This window comes from Ammospiza caudacuta, chromosome 7 (assembly GCF_027887145.1).
Source record: "Ammospiza caudacuta isolate bAmmCau1 chromosome 7, bAmmCau1.pri, whole genome shotgun sequence".
Lineage (NCBI taxonomy): Eukaryota > Metazoa > Chordata > Aves > Passeriformes > Passerellidae > Ammospiza > Ammospiza caudacuta.
In genome coordinates this window covers 24,773,754-24,787,386 of record NC_080599.1, presented here as the reverse complement: position 1 = coordinate 24,787,386, position 13,633 = coordinate 24,773,754, and the positions used below count along the sequence as shown (strand labels likewise).

Here is a 13,633-nt window from a genome sequence, read left to right as displayed (position 1 = left end):
CTTCCTGCAGGTACTAATTGATATTAGCAATGTGGTACCCAGTGATGGCTGGTTTTGTAGGAGATGAACATGTCAGAGCCCACAGGCCTTGCCAGGCTCAGGAACTGCAGCTCTCTCTTCCCAACACAAGACATTCACAACCAATACAAAAACTCATGACTTTTTAGTTCTCTCCTACAAGACAGCAGGGCCCACAAATATCATCTCAAATCATTCAAAGCAACAGGCCTTGGACAAAGACTGGAGAAGGCAGGAGAACAATCACTGGAAGGAGATGAAGATGACCAAGGAGTCTGGTGGCCTTTCACTGAGGAGGAGAATGTCACTTACTATTAATTTTTGGAATATGATAAATGAGTAGAAAACTGCATTTGATTTTAGGTGATCTCACAATATTATTTCCTTGCTTCCTCATCTATTTGATGGAGAGCTGGCTCTGGTAAAGGCAGTGCCAAAGCATCTCTCATGGCTCCTTCTTGTTGGTCACTTTAGAGAGCTTTTTCCTGGGACACAAAAAAATCTCAGTACAGGTGTTGGTGCAGGGCCTTCTTATGATGTTACAAATAGATAGTAAGAAGCAGATAAAGAAGTATTTGGAATTTTAAGTGCAGTCTCAAAAGCTGGTGCTTCCACCCCTTCTTATTTCCACTAGACACTGTTGCCCTCAAGAGAATAGATTTCATGCTAATAAATGCAAATTACATTTTCCCAATTTTCTCAGCCTTCCAAGTCAGTCCCCTCTCACCTTGGCATCTGTTTCCTTTGTATATATTTAGACTTGCTTTTCACTATACGCACTCTGTAATTTAAAAAATAATAAATTTCTGGGGTTTTTAATTTAGTCCTTTTAAAGCAAAAGCTGGTAGAAAAAAGGAAAATACACAACCCCAAACCAACTGAAGAGACAGGACAGTGGTACTGACATTTCAAAGACAGTGCTTCCACTCCTCCAGCCCCCAAGGATTTGGGGTGGATGCAGCTGGAGACCATAAGGGAACAAGAGACCTTCCTGCAGGGAAGGAATCACTCTGCCAGCCTTCCAGCACCACAATTAGGGAACAGCCTTCAAATATAAATAAATGAGCATGATAAAAAAATTATTTCCCTTTTTAAGAGTTCACATGAGCTCCAGCATGTTTTAAGAGCTGCTGCGTTTAAGTACCACAGACAGATGGTGAAAAAAGCCATGGCCATCAACCACAACAAAATTAAACTGTGGAAATTCTGTCTCCAAAAAAATAAGCAAATGGTCCCAACCCACTGGGATGGCAGGTAAGAAAAGGAACATGCTTTGAACCTGGGGAGAGGAGGAAAGCTCAGGAGCTGCACCTCAGGAAAAGGGAGGTTACCTGGGGCTTGGGACATGGCTCAAGCACAGCTGAAAATGACCCTCTAAACAAAAGGACACACATTTTACCCTCACAAAATGCTGTCCTGTGTTGTTAGCATCCAAACTGAGAACAAAGTGAGATATATATGGTGCTCTGGGGCTGAGAGGCATGCACCCCCCAGCTCAGGGGATTTCCTGTGAGCAGTGTGCTGTCACATCATCCACAGAGCCTGTGGTGTGAAGCTGCTAACCACCAACAGAAGCTAGATGAGGTCACTTCCAAACATGATACAGCCCTGTACTTATAGCAAATAGGGCTTTGCAGCACAAGTTCCTTCCGTGGCCACCAAACCAACACTGAGCAGGGTTAACTGTTCGCTTATCAGCACACAGCACCGAGATTGAAGCTGTTCAAAGCAGCACCAGACAGGGCACAATCAACCTCCAGTGGGAAGCCCAGCAGGTGTGGGTTTCCTAGTCTAAAAAATTAATGAGCACTGCATAAACACACACAAAAGATCACAGTATCACTTATTTCTGACATTTTCCAAGTGCTTTCCAAACCAGCTACTGTATTTCTGGAGCAGGTGGGAATTTGGAGAAGAAATGGCTCTAGAGTGACTTTATTGTGGCCTTTCAGTACCTACAGGGGCTCCAGGAGAGCTGGAGAGGGACTCTGGACAAGGGATGGAGTGACAGAACACAGGGAATGGCTTCCCTCTGCAGGAGGGCAGGGTCAGATGGGATGTTTGGAAGGAATTGTTCCCTGTGAGGGTGGTGATGCCCTGGCACAGGGTGCCCAGAGAAGCTGTGGCTGCCCCTGGATCCCTGGCAGTGTCCAAGACCAGGTTGGACAGGGCTGGGAGCAATCTGGGCCAGTGGAAGGTGTCCCTGCCCACGGCAGGAGGTTCCTTTCCACCCAAACCATTCCATGATTCTCTGATTTCTCTGCTTCGAAGCTGGAGCCTGAACACCACCTTACTCTGCACAAATGAGTCTTCACAGCTCCTAAAACAGGCTGGGGTGGTGGGCTCAGGGCAGTGGCTCCCCTGCACCACCCACACTTGGCAGTCTGTAAGAAGAAGATAATCAGCCTGAGATGGGAGGGATAGGAAGAACGTAATGGCAATTATGAATTTAGCACATTCATCATCTTGCTGTTTCAGAATGAATGTCACTCCTACAGACTGAAAATCCTCACCACAGTGTAGGAAACCAGGCTGGCAGGAAAGGCAAAAGCCATGCTTGCTGACTGAATGAACTCATGCTGCAGAGGAAAAACATTCTAGAAAGAGGAGAAATAGTCTTATTTCAAGCAAAATACCCTAAATTATACAAAAAAAAAAAAAAAAAACCAAAACACTATATCATGTCCTGAAAGATTTAGTGAGTTTTTTTGACACCCCACAAGTCTCATCAAATGTATTTCTAGTGAAATGGACTGGTGAAAGAACAGCCACAGTCTCAGCCACTCATGTGGATCACAGGTGGTCTAATCTTATTAACCAAAAAGAGATTTAATTAACCCAAGTACAGCAGCTGCTTGAGAGGAGCCAAGGCACAAGTCTTGGTAGATGAAGGGGTAAATATTATCTCCATTTGTACTTTCTCCCACCCCAAATTACCACACAAACTTTCCAAAAGGCTTCACTTTCATTCCAGTGAACAAAACCATTTCTCTTTAATGTCATAAAAAGCAATTTCCTCCTCAGTTCTCCTTTAATTGCTCCCTCCACATCCATTGGAAACAGGCAACAAGAAAATCCTTCCCTTCATCTCCCTCTCCAGGGAGGAGAGGCCACCCTGTTTGTGGCATGAAGCCTCAGAAACCCTTCCAAAGTGGTATCTGGACTCCTGACAGCTGCTCTGCTCTGTACATAGAGATATATAGACATGTTCATCCCTCAGCTCAAGGATTTAATGTCAGCTTCTCAACCTTTACCAGTGCTCCCAGAATTATTCTGAATTCTGGGCCAAGAGTTGCTAAGTCCTATACAGGTACTATGGACATGTGACATAGGAAATTTAGAAATAACTATGAGGAAAACATCTGTCAGATAAATTCAGAGCTGATAAAAGAAATGCAAACACCAATAATAGGCAACCCTGAAGGTCAGAGATGGAGGAAAAAAATCTGCCCTCCATAAGCTTTTGTCTTTCTCTCTTGCCTAATGTATTTCTTTATTATACTTCTTTAATATATGTATTGCTCAAAATAATTTCTGTTGTTGTTTCTGTTGAAACTGGAGATGACAGGATATGGTTTTGAAAGTCCCTCAGCTTCCTGTGTCAGGAGGGTGATTGTCAAGATGTGGATGTGAAATCAAACCAGACGAAAAAAACTAAAATCACGAAGTGAAACTCTGTGTCTCCCAGAATGAGCTAGTTGTCATTTCCTTCCCATCATGCAGACTTCCCTCTATCCCAGCACCAAGTGGTCAGGGTTCCCCACTTCTAACAGCAAATACTGAATGAAACTCAAATAGGAAGCAAGAAGACCTAAAAAAACCAGTTATTTAAGAAGTACTCAGAAGAAACTTCAGTCTGATTTTCAAGGCATGCAAACATAAAGGATTAAAACCTGAGGAATAGCTAATATTAGAGCCCTGTGAATATTATGAGCCTTTCCCTCACTGTTGCCATTGTGGGACTGGTAGAACATCCCCACTGGGGGCTAGGTGGCCATTTCAGCAGCAGATTCCCCCCAAATTTGAGGTGTGCACTTCTCAGCATTTCACTAAGGAAACAGGGAGCAAGATGGAACCAGGTGAGTCCAGGTTGTGGATCAAAGAGATAAGGCAAACCAAAGAATCCCATGCTGCCACCCCCATCTAACCTGGCAGGAGCAGATTAGAAAATCAGAGGAAAATGCTAAACCACTTCCTCCACACTCCACCTAAACTCAAGCACAGTTTTAAACTTTAAAAAGCTGAGGAGTGTTAAAAATCCTGCACTGCTGTAGGTGTGACACTTGGGAAGCACAGGCTGCCCAGAAGCAGCAGAGAAGAGCCAGCAGTGCCCACCAGGGACCCCCTGCACCCACCAGGCTGCTGGGTTTCCTCGCTGCTCCCTGGGTACTTGCCTTCTCACTGCCCTAATCACACCACCTCACACATGAAAACCCAAAAAGCATTTGATCTTCATGTTCCATTGCTGCTGAAGGAGATCATTGTCTCCTCAAACCACCAAGCCCTCATCAGTGAGTATAAAGGGCAAAGACAAGGGGAAAGTCGAGATGGGAACGACACAACAACCCACAGTCCAAACATCTGAATGCCATTTCCCAGTGGTGCTCACTAAATCCCCATGCTTTTGCTCTGCCCAGAAATCCCAGAAACAGAGGCTGGGCTGGGCATTTGTACCAGAGGGGGACAGGAAGCAGCTGAATGTCAGGGCGGCTCCCAGCACTGATTGACTCCAGCTTTCCCTGTTTAACTCTCTTCCTGGGAGAAAGAAAGTACATTGTAGCCACGAGCTCTTCCAAGTCCTTGGCTAAAGCCCAGTGCAATACATTCCTTCCCAGGAGTGGCAGATCACAGCAGGGACAGAAAGGCTACCTCTGATCAGGCATGACACCTGTCTTTGTCCTGTCCTTGCCTAATCTGCCCTGGTAAATGGGAGCTCGGCACTTTGGGAAGAGGTGGAGTGAGTGTTGCCCTGGTCCATGCTCCTTATCCCACTAAATTATATTTCATAATCAAACATGAAGGATTTTTCACAGTTCTTTCCTCTTTTCAACTATTTTTTAATAAAAGAGCACAGTCAAATTTTTCTACCACAATCCCTACTGGCCATCGTTGTGCTGCACATAGCTCATAGCTGTAACTTTGTAAGATTGCTCAGACACCTGTTTTTCTCAGCAGAAGTGATTGCAAAAAAGACTTCAAGAAGTATTAATAAACTAGTATTTTTCAGTGATGTGCAAATGAATAGGAATCAATATGAAGCCCTTGGGAAAAAAATTCTCTCCAAGGGCAGAGTTCAGGTTACTGAGGTGCTTGTCAGTGATCATTTTTCCACTTGCAGCACCCAGATCTCCAGGGGATAACTCCAAGAAATGCACACAAAAGGGGCTCCTGCTTCCTTGATAGCTGTTGAAATTAATTTCCTGGTTCAACAGGAGATCCTAATCCAGACTGTCTTTATCTGCTTCTCACCCCATTGGGCAGAAGTAAGGATGAGCCTTGAGGCATTGTCTGTCAGATAAAAACAGGACCACAGGAAAAGCTGAGAGGGATAAATCCTGGAACAGATGCCTAAATGAGCAATAGCTAAGCCATATGAAATATAATGAAGTGCAGACTCACAGGCTTTGGAGATGGAAAAGACCTCTTAGGTCATCCTAACACGGCCTCTGCCAGTTCGGGATTGGCCCCTAGAGTGATGTGCTGAACTTTAAGAAAAAACCAGGCTGCCAAAAGCTTTGTCAAACCCATTACACTTGTTCCAGAAGAGAAATGAAAATCCCCAAACATCATGAACAGGTTTCAAGTCATGGAGTGCCAGGAAAACTTGATTGTGTCCCCATCTCCCCACCAAACCTCAGTGAGGAGCCAAGTCCAGAGTGTCAGGGCACTGTACACTACCTGGATAGCTGGGAAAGGGGACTGCACACCACCTGGATAGCACTGGGAATGCAATTAGGGATTGTACAGCACCTGGGCAGCATTGGGACCAGCAATGGGGAGCGTACACCACCTGGGATAGCATCAAGATTGGGAATCTCACATTTCCTGTGAAGAACACTCCTGAAACCAGCCAGCCCTGAGCATCACACAAGTAACTGCACATCTTAGGAAACCACCTAGAAATGCAGTCATGTGTGTTTTCCTCAAGGAAATGGGAGTCCTAAAGGAAACCTAAAGGAATGTCTTTGGCAGTGGAGACAGGGAAAAGAGATGGTCGTTGAGAATGATCCAGAGAGGACAGCAGGAGAAAGCTGACTGAGGGCAGTGGGATGAAGCTGATGACCAGGCGACTAAAGTGGCAGCTAAAAAAGCATTCACCAGGAGCCACTTCTGTAAATAAAAGGGACTGTTCACACCCTGCACTCACAATTCATTTACCCACAAGCCTGGGATTCACACTCAAGCAGCTGAGTTCAGTGGAGAGGTTGCTGAGTGTTCCCATCTCCTACCAAGGGCAGCAGGAGCAGATGGGACTCCAAAGTGAACTAAAGACATGGAAGACCCTGGAGACCAGTGGGGAACTGAGGGCATCTTGGTGGAAAAAATGTCATCTGAAAACCAGGAAAGCATTTCTTTTTCTGAAGGATCCAATTCATAAATGATCTTCCAATTTCATGGGAGCAAAGCTGTTTTTACAACCCTAGCAAGTAACAAACTAGGGTTTTTTTTAAAGTTTTCTAGGCTAACCTACTCAGAAAGTGACATTTATCGTTGTGTAGACAATCAATACTGCGTCCTACACACCATTCATGGACCAACTACAAGGCTTAACCATGGCTGGGGCTGGAGCTGCCATTGAAACATCTGCAGAAAGGCCAAATGTTTAATCAGGAGAGATGTGTGTGTAACAACATGGGAATGTACTGGGGGACTGCACTCCCTCCATGTTGTACACATCTGGCCTCCTGTATGGCACAGGGTGGGATTCTTATTATTGTCTGTGCAGGGCCATGAGTCAGATTTCATGATCCTTGTGGGTCCCTTCCAATTCAGGACATTCCATGATTCCTGATTCTATAGCTGTGATGCATTAGCCAGCTTGCAAATGCAGGTGAGGGTTTGCTGCGCCTTAGTAATGAACACCTCTAATAGATTTTGGATCATTACACAACTTCCAAAGCAATTCCCATGTTTTCTCCCCGAGCTCACACCCACTGCATCCCAAACCCTACCTAACTGTGTTCCCAGCACAGCAAGCAGCAGGGCTGTGTTGATTCATTCCTCGGGGTGCTGAAGCCAAGCACCTTTTGTGAGTGACTTGCATTTTCCCACAGCTGGGTGGGTGGGTGACACTGTCCCAGGCTGAGCCCTTCCAGAAATATCCCACACAGTCCCTTCCCACACTCACCATGGTTGGAATGCCACACACAGTCCCATCCCTCACTCACCGTGGTTGGAATGTCCCACACAATCCCATCCCTCACTCACTGTGGTTGGAATGTCCCACATGATCCCATCCCTCACTCACCATGGCTGGAACGTCCCACACATCCCCATCCCTCACTCACCATGACTGGAATGTCCCACACGATCCCATCCCGCATTCACTGCGGCTGGAATGTCCCACAGGATCCCATCCCTCACTCCCCATGGTTGGAATGTCCCACACGATCCCATCCCTCACTCCCCATGGTTGGAACGTCCCCATCCCTCACTCACCGTGGTTGGAATGGCGCACGCAGTCTCCCAGCACGGCGCTGAAGTGTTGCTGTGCCCCTGGCTCCGGGAAGCAGTAGTAGCTGTGCCGGGAGAAGGGCTGCCACAGGTACACCGGGAACTCCTTCGGGAGCGGCACGAAGGCTGTGGCCGCCTCCTCACTCGAGCCTGCACAGAAACACCTCTGTTTGAGAGCTCCTCATTTCCTCAGGGCTGGCTCTGTGCCACAGCTTTGCCAGCAGGATAATCCCCTTCCCAATCCAGGAGATTGGGCACAGAGGGCAGGGGGACACAGCTGGGATGGGCACACTCAGCTGGCATCAACCCCCTCTCTGTGTCACACCACAGCAACTTGATGGCCTCTTGCTTTGTCTTCAAGGTGGCAAAAATCTAGTTTTGGTAAAATTTCAAAGAAACCATTCCACTGGATTGTAGCTGGTAGGGAAATGGTTTTCATGGCAGATAAGTAAATTACTGGGGAGCTCTGGTCTGTTCCACATAAAGACCATTTAGGAGCATATTGACTTTCTTATAGAAACTAGCTGCATTAAATAAACCACGTTGGAACAGCAGCTGGAACAGCTTTCACTGGTTCCAGGACTTCCACACACAATTGCCCTTAAAAACTGTCACTTCAAACCCTTGTAGGTGATGTGAAGAAAGCACCAAGTACCTCCAGCTCCCACCTGCCCTGGGTCCCTGCACACAGGGGATGCTGCACAGCATGTGTAGGGATGACCAAACCCAATCTGGAAGCACTGACATGCACTGAGAGCCCAGACACATGAGGTTCATCTTCAGCACCACACAGATGGAGAGTAGTGCCATAAAGATGAAGTGATGATGTTTCTGAAGGGAGAGCCATGGGAAGTCCACAAGCACCCTTGGGGTGCTCCACATCACTCAACCCCACCTGCTGCAGAGCTGTGGTGACACACACAGGACACCTCCAAGCCCTCTGACCACCCTGTGCCTTGGGAAAGGGTGTGACAGGACACCTAACTTTTAAATCCTGGGGATTTAAAGGACTCAAAAAACAAATCCTTGTCTTCAAGTTGCCCTTATCCCTTTTGTTATGTGGCATCCCATTCTCCAAATCTGACTCTGCAATGTGAGACCTGCTTCCATAAAGCCTGAATTTTCTCCATCTTGGTAGAGCGGGGGCAGGCAGGACCACAGCAGTTCCTGGCCCAGAAACAACAAACTCAGAAGCAGCCACCTTCCTGCCCTCTCTGTGGGACTTATTATCAGCTGTGAGTCAACACAGACAGCTGGCATCTAAAAATGGAAACAAATAAACCAGGAATATTAACAAAGCCCGGGAACAATGGTGCTGTGGTTCCTGCCCTGCTTCTGCACAGCTTCCAGCAGCTTTGTGCCGGTGTGCTGGGAAGAAAGGGAGCCAGCATTTCTCTGAATGTTGGCTTACAGCATCTGCTTTGTTCTTCCATTCTGGAGCTGTGCTTGAACTTGGGAAAAGGGCTGTGGGCATCTTCTGCTACCCCATTTTAAACTGGAGCCTGAAAGCCTTCCCAGGGCAGAGTAAGGAACAGAGCCTGGGCTTTGGCAGTTCAGCTTTGAACAGGACTTACCAACAGGGTCTGGAAAATGTTTATCAGAAAGCAAATTGTAATCTTCTTCTGAAGTCAGGACTTTGCCTCCTGCAGGAAGAACGTGATATTTAGGGCTAGCTCCCTTCTGGTAGGCCTGGAAAATCAATAGAGAGAAAGTATTGTCAAATAGAGATTTAAGAAGAGAGAAAAAACAAAATATACAATTCACTGACAAAGCCAGGAGCTGACTTCATGATCCTTGTGGGTCCCTTCCAACTCAGGATATTCTATTATTCTAATGCATGGGAATATTGCACAAAGGGAGAATCTTTTTGTCAGGCTGAATTTTGGAAATGTTCCCTAGGCATGTCAAATCTAAAACAAATCTAATCTCTCAGTGCTTATCTGCTGTGGTGGGGAGTCAGGGGTGGAACAGAGAGAAAAAGGATGAGATTTTCTCCAGAGCCCAATTAGTTGGATTAGTCAGCCAGGACTAGCTTAACTAATGCAGCTTCCAGGCAAAAACCTCCACTGTAGCCAGCCTGGAGCCACCCAAACCTGCAGGAGCACAGGGATGTATTACAGGGATGTAGAAGTGAGAAGTGCTCTGGGACAGGCACAGGAAGGTTCAAGTGCTGTTAAAAGGATTTGTTAGTTCTTGCTGACGTATCTGGCCAAGGAATGTCCCATTTGTTAGTTCTGGCCAAGGCAGGGCACTTGACTGTACCCTCAGCCATCCCACTGGAGCCACCCTAACGAGGACAAGGTTTCACCTCCTATTGCTGAAGGCAAGGCAGCAGCAGCAAATCCACTCCCTATTGGTTTATTTGGGAATGCACAAGCAGATCCATGGAAGCAGCACTCACCTCTTTGGTCTCAAAGCAATTCACAGTGTAGTCATTTTTGATCACGACGTATCTGTCCTTCCACTTCTTCAGGTCCTCAGCGAAGTGCAGCAGCTCTGCTTCATACAGAACTGTCCCAGCTTCCCCTGCAGGCTACAGGGACAATTGGTGACACTTGAGACCCCTCTGCACCACTCACCATCCTGAAGCTTTTACTTCTACATTTCCATAATGCTGCTCTGAGGGCTTTGGAGCCTTCAAATGCAATTTGGAGTCATAAACATCTCTGATTTCAGAAGGTTCTACAGACACAAGCAAATTCTTGTAGCTGAGGTGAGGAGAAAGCTCTGCCTTCCAAAACACTGCCAGATTTCTGAGACAGAGATTTATTCACCTTTCAGCTGACAGGCTGAATGCAACATCAGAGAATCCTACAGTGGCTTGGGTTGGAAGGGACCTTAAAGATCATCCAGTTCCAACTCCTGCAGGATGACCTGGGGTTCACCACCTCCCATTTTCCACTACATAATATAAATATTTCATTGATATGAAAAGCAGGGTTTTATTATAATATAGGAAATTGTTTCCCATTTGTTTGTAATGCTTTTGCATCTGTCCTGTAGTAACTGATATCCCTCTTCTGAGAGACACAGATCTTCTATTATCCCACCCCACTGCTTTACTTACTCATTTCAAGAGCATTGGAAATCCATAATTTCCAGTATGTTCAGAGCATTTAATTCTTTATCTTCTTAATCTTGAAGGCTCTAAAGGTTCTCTGCATTTTCCTCTAATAAAGAGACTTTTGTCTCACTTTTTGTCCCCCCTCTAATGAAAACCAGCTTTCCATAGTTCACTCCACAAAGGGAATTACTGCCATCTTCTTTAAGGAACCCTGAGCCATGGATGACAGGATTAATTACATTTCCTACATAATCTCCTCCCTGGAAGTATGATATCTGTCCCTAGATTTTGCAGAACCTTGTAACCAGCAAGAAGGAACCAGTTTTGTCCAAATGCCCAACTCCTTGTACCAGAAACTCACGTCATGGCTCTCCTCGTGCCATGATCAACAACTAAACGAGACCAAAATAAAGATGAATTTTCAAAAATTAAACTTCAAACCTGCACCCAGATGCAACTTTTCCATCCCAAACCAAAATGACCCAAATCCAACATGGGTCCCAGGCAGGAAAACGAGTGTCCTCCTACCCTGGTTTTCAGGAAGCGGGACTGGGAGTGGCGGTGCTGCTCCAGCTCCTCCTGCACGTGCCTGCAGAAAGCCACGGCGTACTGCCGGCGGTAGTGGGGGCTGAAGTTCTTGATGGTGGCCTCTGTTTTCCCTGAGGTGTAACAGATATTAAAAATTATTTCATATACATGGCTTCACAGCCTGTAACACAGAACCAAGGCACTTCTCACCAGTGACCCAAATTCTTCTCTTTGGAGAAAAGGCAGTTCCAGGGTCACCCAATAGTGACCTTCCAGTACCTGAAGGGAGCCCATGGGAAAGATGGAGAGACACTCTGGACAAGGGATGGAGTGACAGGATGAGGGGGAATGACTTCCCACTGAAATAGAGTGGGTTTAGATGGGATATTGGGAAGGAATTGTTCCCTATGAGGGTGGGCAGGCCCTGGCACAGGGTGCCCAGAGAAGCTGTGGCTGCCCCTGTATCCCTGGAAGTGCCCAAGGCCAGGCTGGATGGGGCTTGGAGCACTCTGGGATAGTGGAATGTGTCCCTGCCCAGAGCAGGGGGTGGAACTGGATGGGCTTTAAGGTCCATCTAACCCAAACCATTCCATAATTCCATGAGAAGACCTCCTCAGTGTACCGAGGGCCACTTGCTGCACAGATCAGGAAACCCTTGGAGATGCATTCAGAGGGAATTTGCCCAGGAAAATATTGGGTTTGGGACTTCGTTCTTTCTTCTAAGATCAAGCAAAGAATTCCCCGAATACATTTCTCTAAGGAAAGATGCTCTCTGCCTCTCCCTGGGGCACGCTGCCTCAGAGCCAGGGATGGTCAAGGGGTGAAAGAGTTTTCAAAGACAACCAGTGATACTGGCTAATATTCAGCCATAGGAGCCAATTTTATCACTTACTGAGATTCTAAAGATGACTCAAAGCGCTACAAAAGATTTTTCTAGGCTTGGGCACTACAGACTCATCTTTGTTTTAATGTAAACATATCCTCAGTCATGCTGCAATAAACACTAATCTGGTATTGTCTCACTGTGATCAAGATCTCATGGGTAACAGCAACAGCAATAAACACACTGAGGTCTCACTTCTGAGAATCTTAAAACTATTTACAAGCAATTAACTCATTAACCCTACCACTGAAATAATGGTGCTTTGCAGACAGGGAAGTGAAGCTAAAATTAAAGGCATGTGCATTTATGTGACTGAAAGAGTCTGTAGCAATGCAAAAACCAGAACCTGCCCTATGATCTAGAGAGCATCCCAAACACCCTGGATCCTGGAGAGATCCCTTTCTTCTTGGTATTAGAGCGCTCCATGCCAAAAGGCTTTTACTGAGCATACAACAAAGAAATGCAATTTCACATCTCCAGCAATTTTGATGCTTTCAAAATTTCATTTTGTTCTGCTTGGTGGGGAAAAAACATAATATTTTCTGTATGAGAAAAAAAAGGTAATTCTCAAACTAAGACTTATTAATGCCTTTAGATGGACTCCTAGACCAGGACTGGCACACAGTATTACTGAAATGGAATTCATGGAAGTGTTCAAGGCCAGGGGCAAGGAGCAATCTGGTTTAGTGGAAGGTGTCACTGCCCATGGCAGGGCGTGGGACTGGATGAGTTTGAAGATCCCTCCCAACCCAAACCATTGTGGGATTCTATGAATAATTCCCTAATTTCCTAACACAGATGTGCATGAGAAGACAAACCTACATTCTAGCTCCTCTCCTTCTGCAGGTGAATTTGCAGTGTGGTGCAGAATAAGATGCACCCCCATGCTCAGGAGCAATGCCAACACTGCTGTTCCATGACACCACCTTTCATTCCAGCCTCTCCTGTGTCACCAGCTCAGAGGGGTGAGCTGCAGCCCTCTCCTGTGTAAGCACCAATGTGATTGCTGCCTTCCACTGAACTGAAAGCCCCTCTTGCCCCACTGCTGCCCACTCCAATCCCACACCAGCCCTGGGAGACAGACCTGACACCCTGGAGCCCTCTCCGGGCACACAGAGAAGCCGGCTCAGCACTGGCACAGCCATCCCACTCAGCTGGAGGGATGTCAGAAGCAGAGTCAGTTCACCACTCAGGTAAGCCTTTCACAGAGTTACTGTGGGACAGCACCCTGTGACAATCTGGACTCCAAATCTTCAGCTTTAAGATGGATTTTTAGAGACATACTGATTATAGGATGTGCTTGGGTATAATAGCAGGATATGGTGCTGCTACAGCAGAATATCCCAGCCCCATAAAAACTAGCCTGCTTTGGGCAGAGGCATAGACTTATTCTCCAAATAAGGACAAAGTTTCCCAAAACCTTCCTTAGAGCATTTTTTTCCCTCCTGGGCCCAGCCAGCAGTAGG

The 13,633-nt window shown here is 46.4% G+C and overlaps 1 protein-coding gene across 1 annotated transcript in view; it reads right to left on the bottom strand.

Moving 5' to 3' along the window:
* The window catches only part of NIBAN1 (niban apoptosis regulator 1), a 54,294-nt gene that overhangs the window by 17,498 nt on the left and 23,163 nt on the right, over window positions 1–13,633 (bottom strand). Inside the window, exons 2-5 of the mRNA XM_058808296.1 lie at window positions 11,285–11,415; window positions 10,094–10,225; window positions 9,267–9,381; window positions 7,678–7,842 (exon numbers count right to left, since the gene is read on the bottom strand). Coding sequence (XP_058664279.1) covers window positions 7,678–7,842; window positions 9,267–9,381; window positions 10,094–10,225; window positions 11,285–11,415 — 543 coding nt within the window. The remainder of the gene's footprint in view (window positions 1–7,677; window positions 7,843–9,266; window positions 9,382–10,093; window positions 10,226–11,284; window positions 11,416–13,633) is intronic.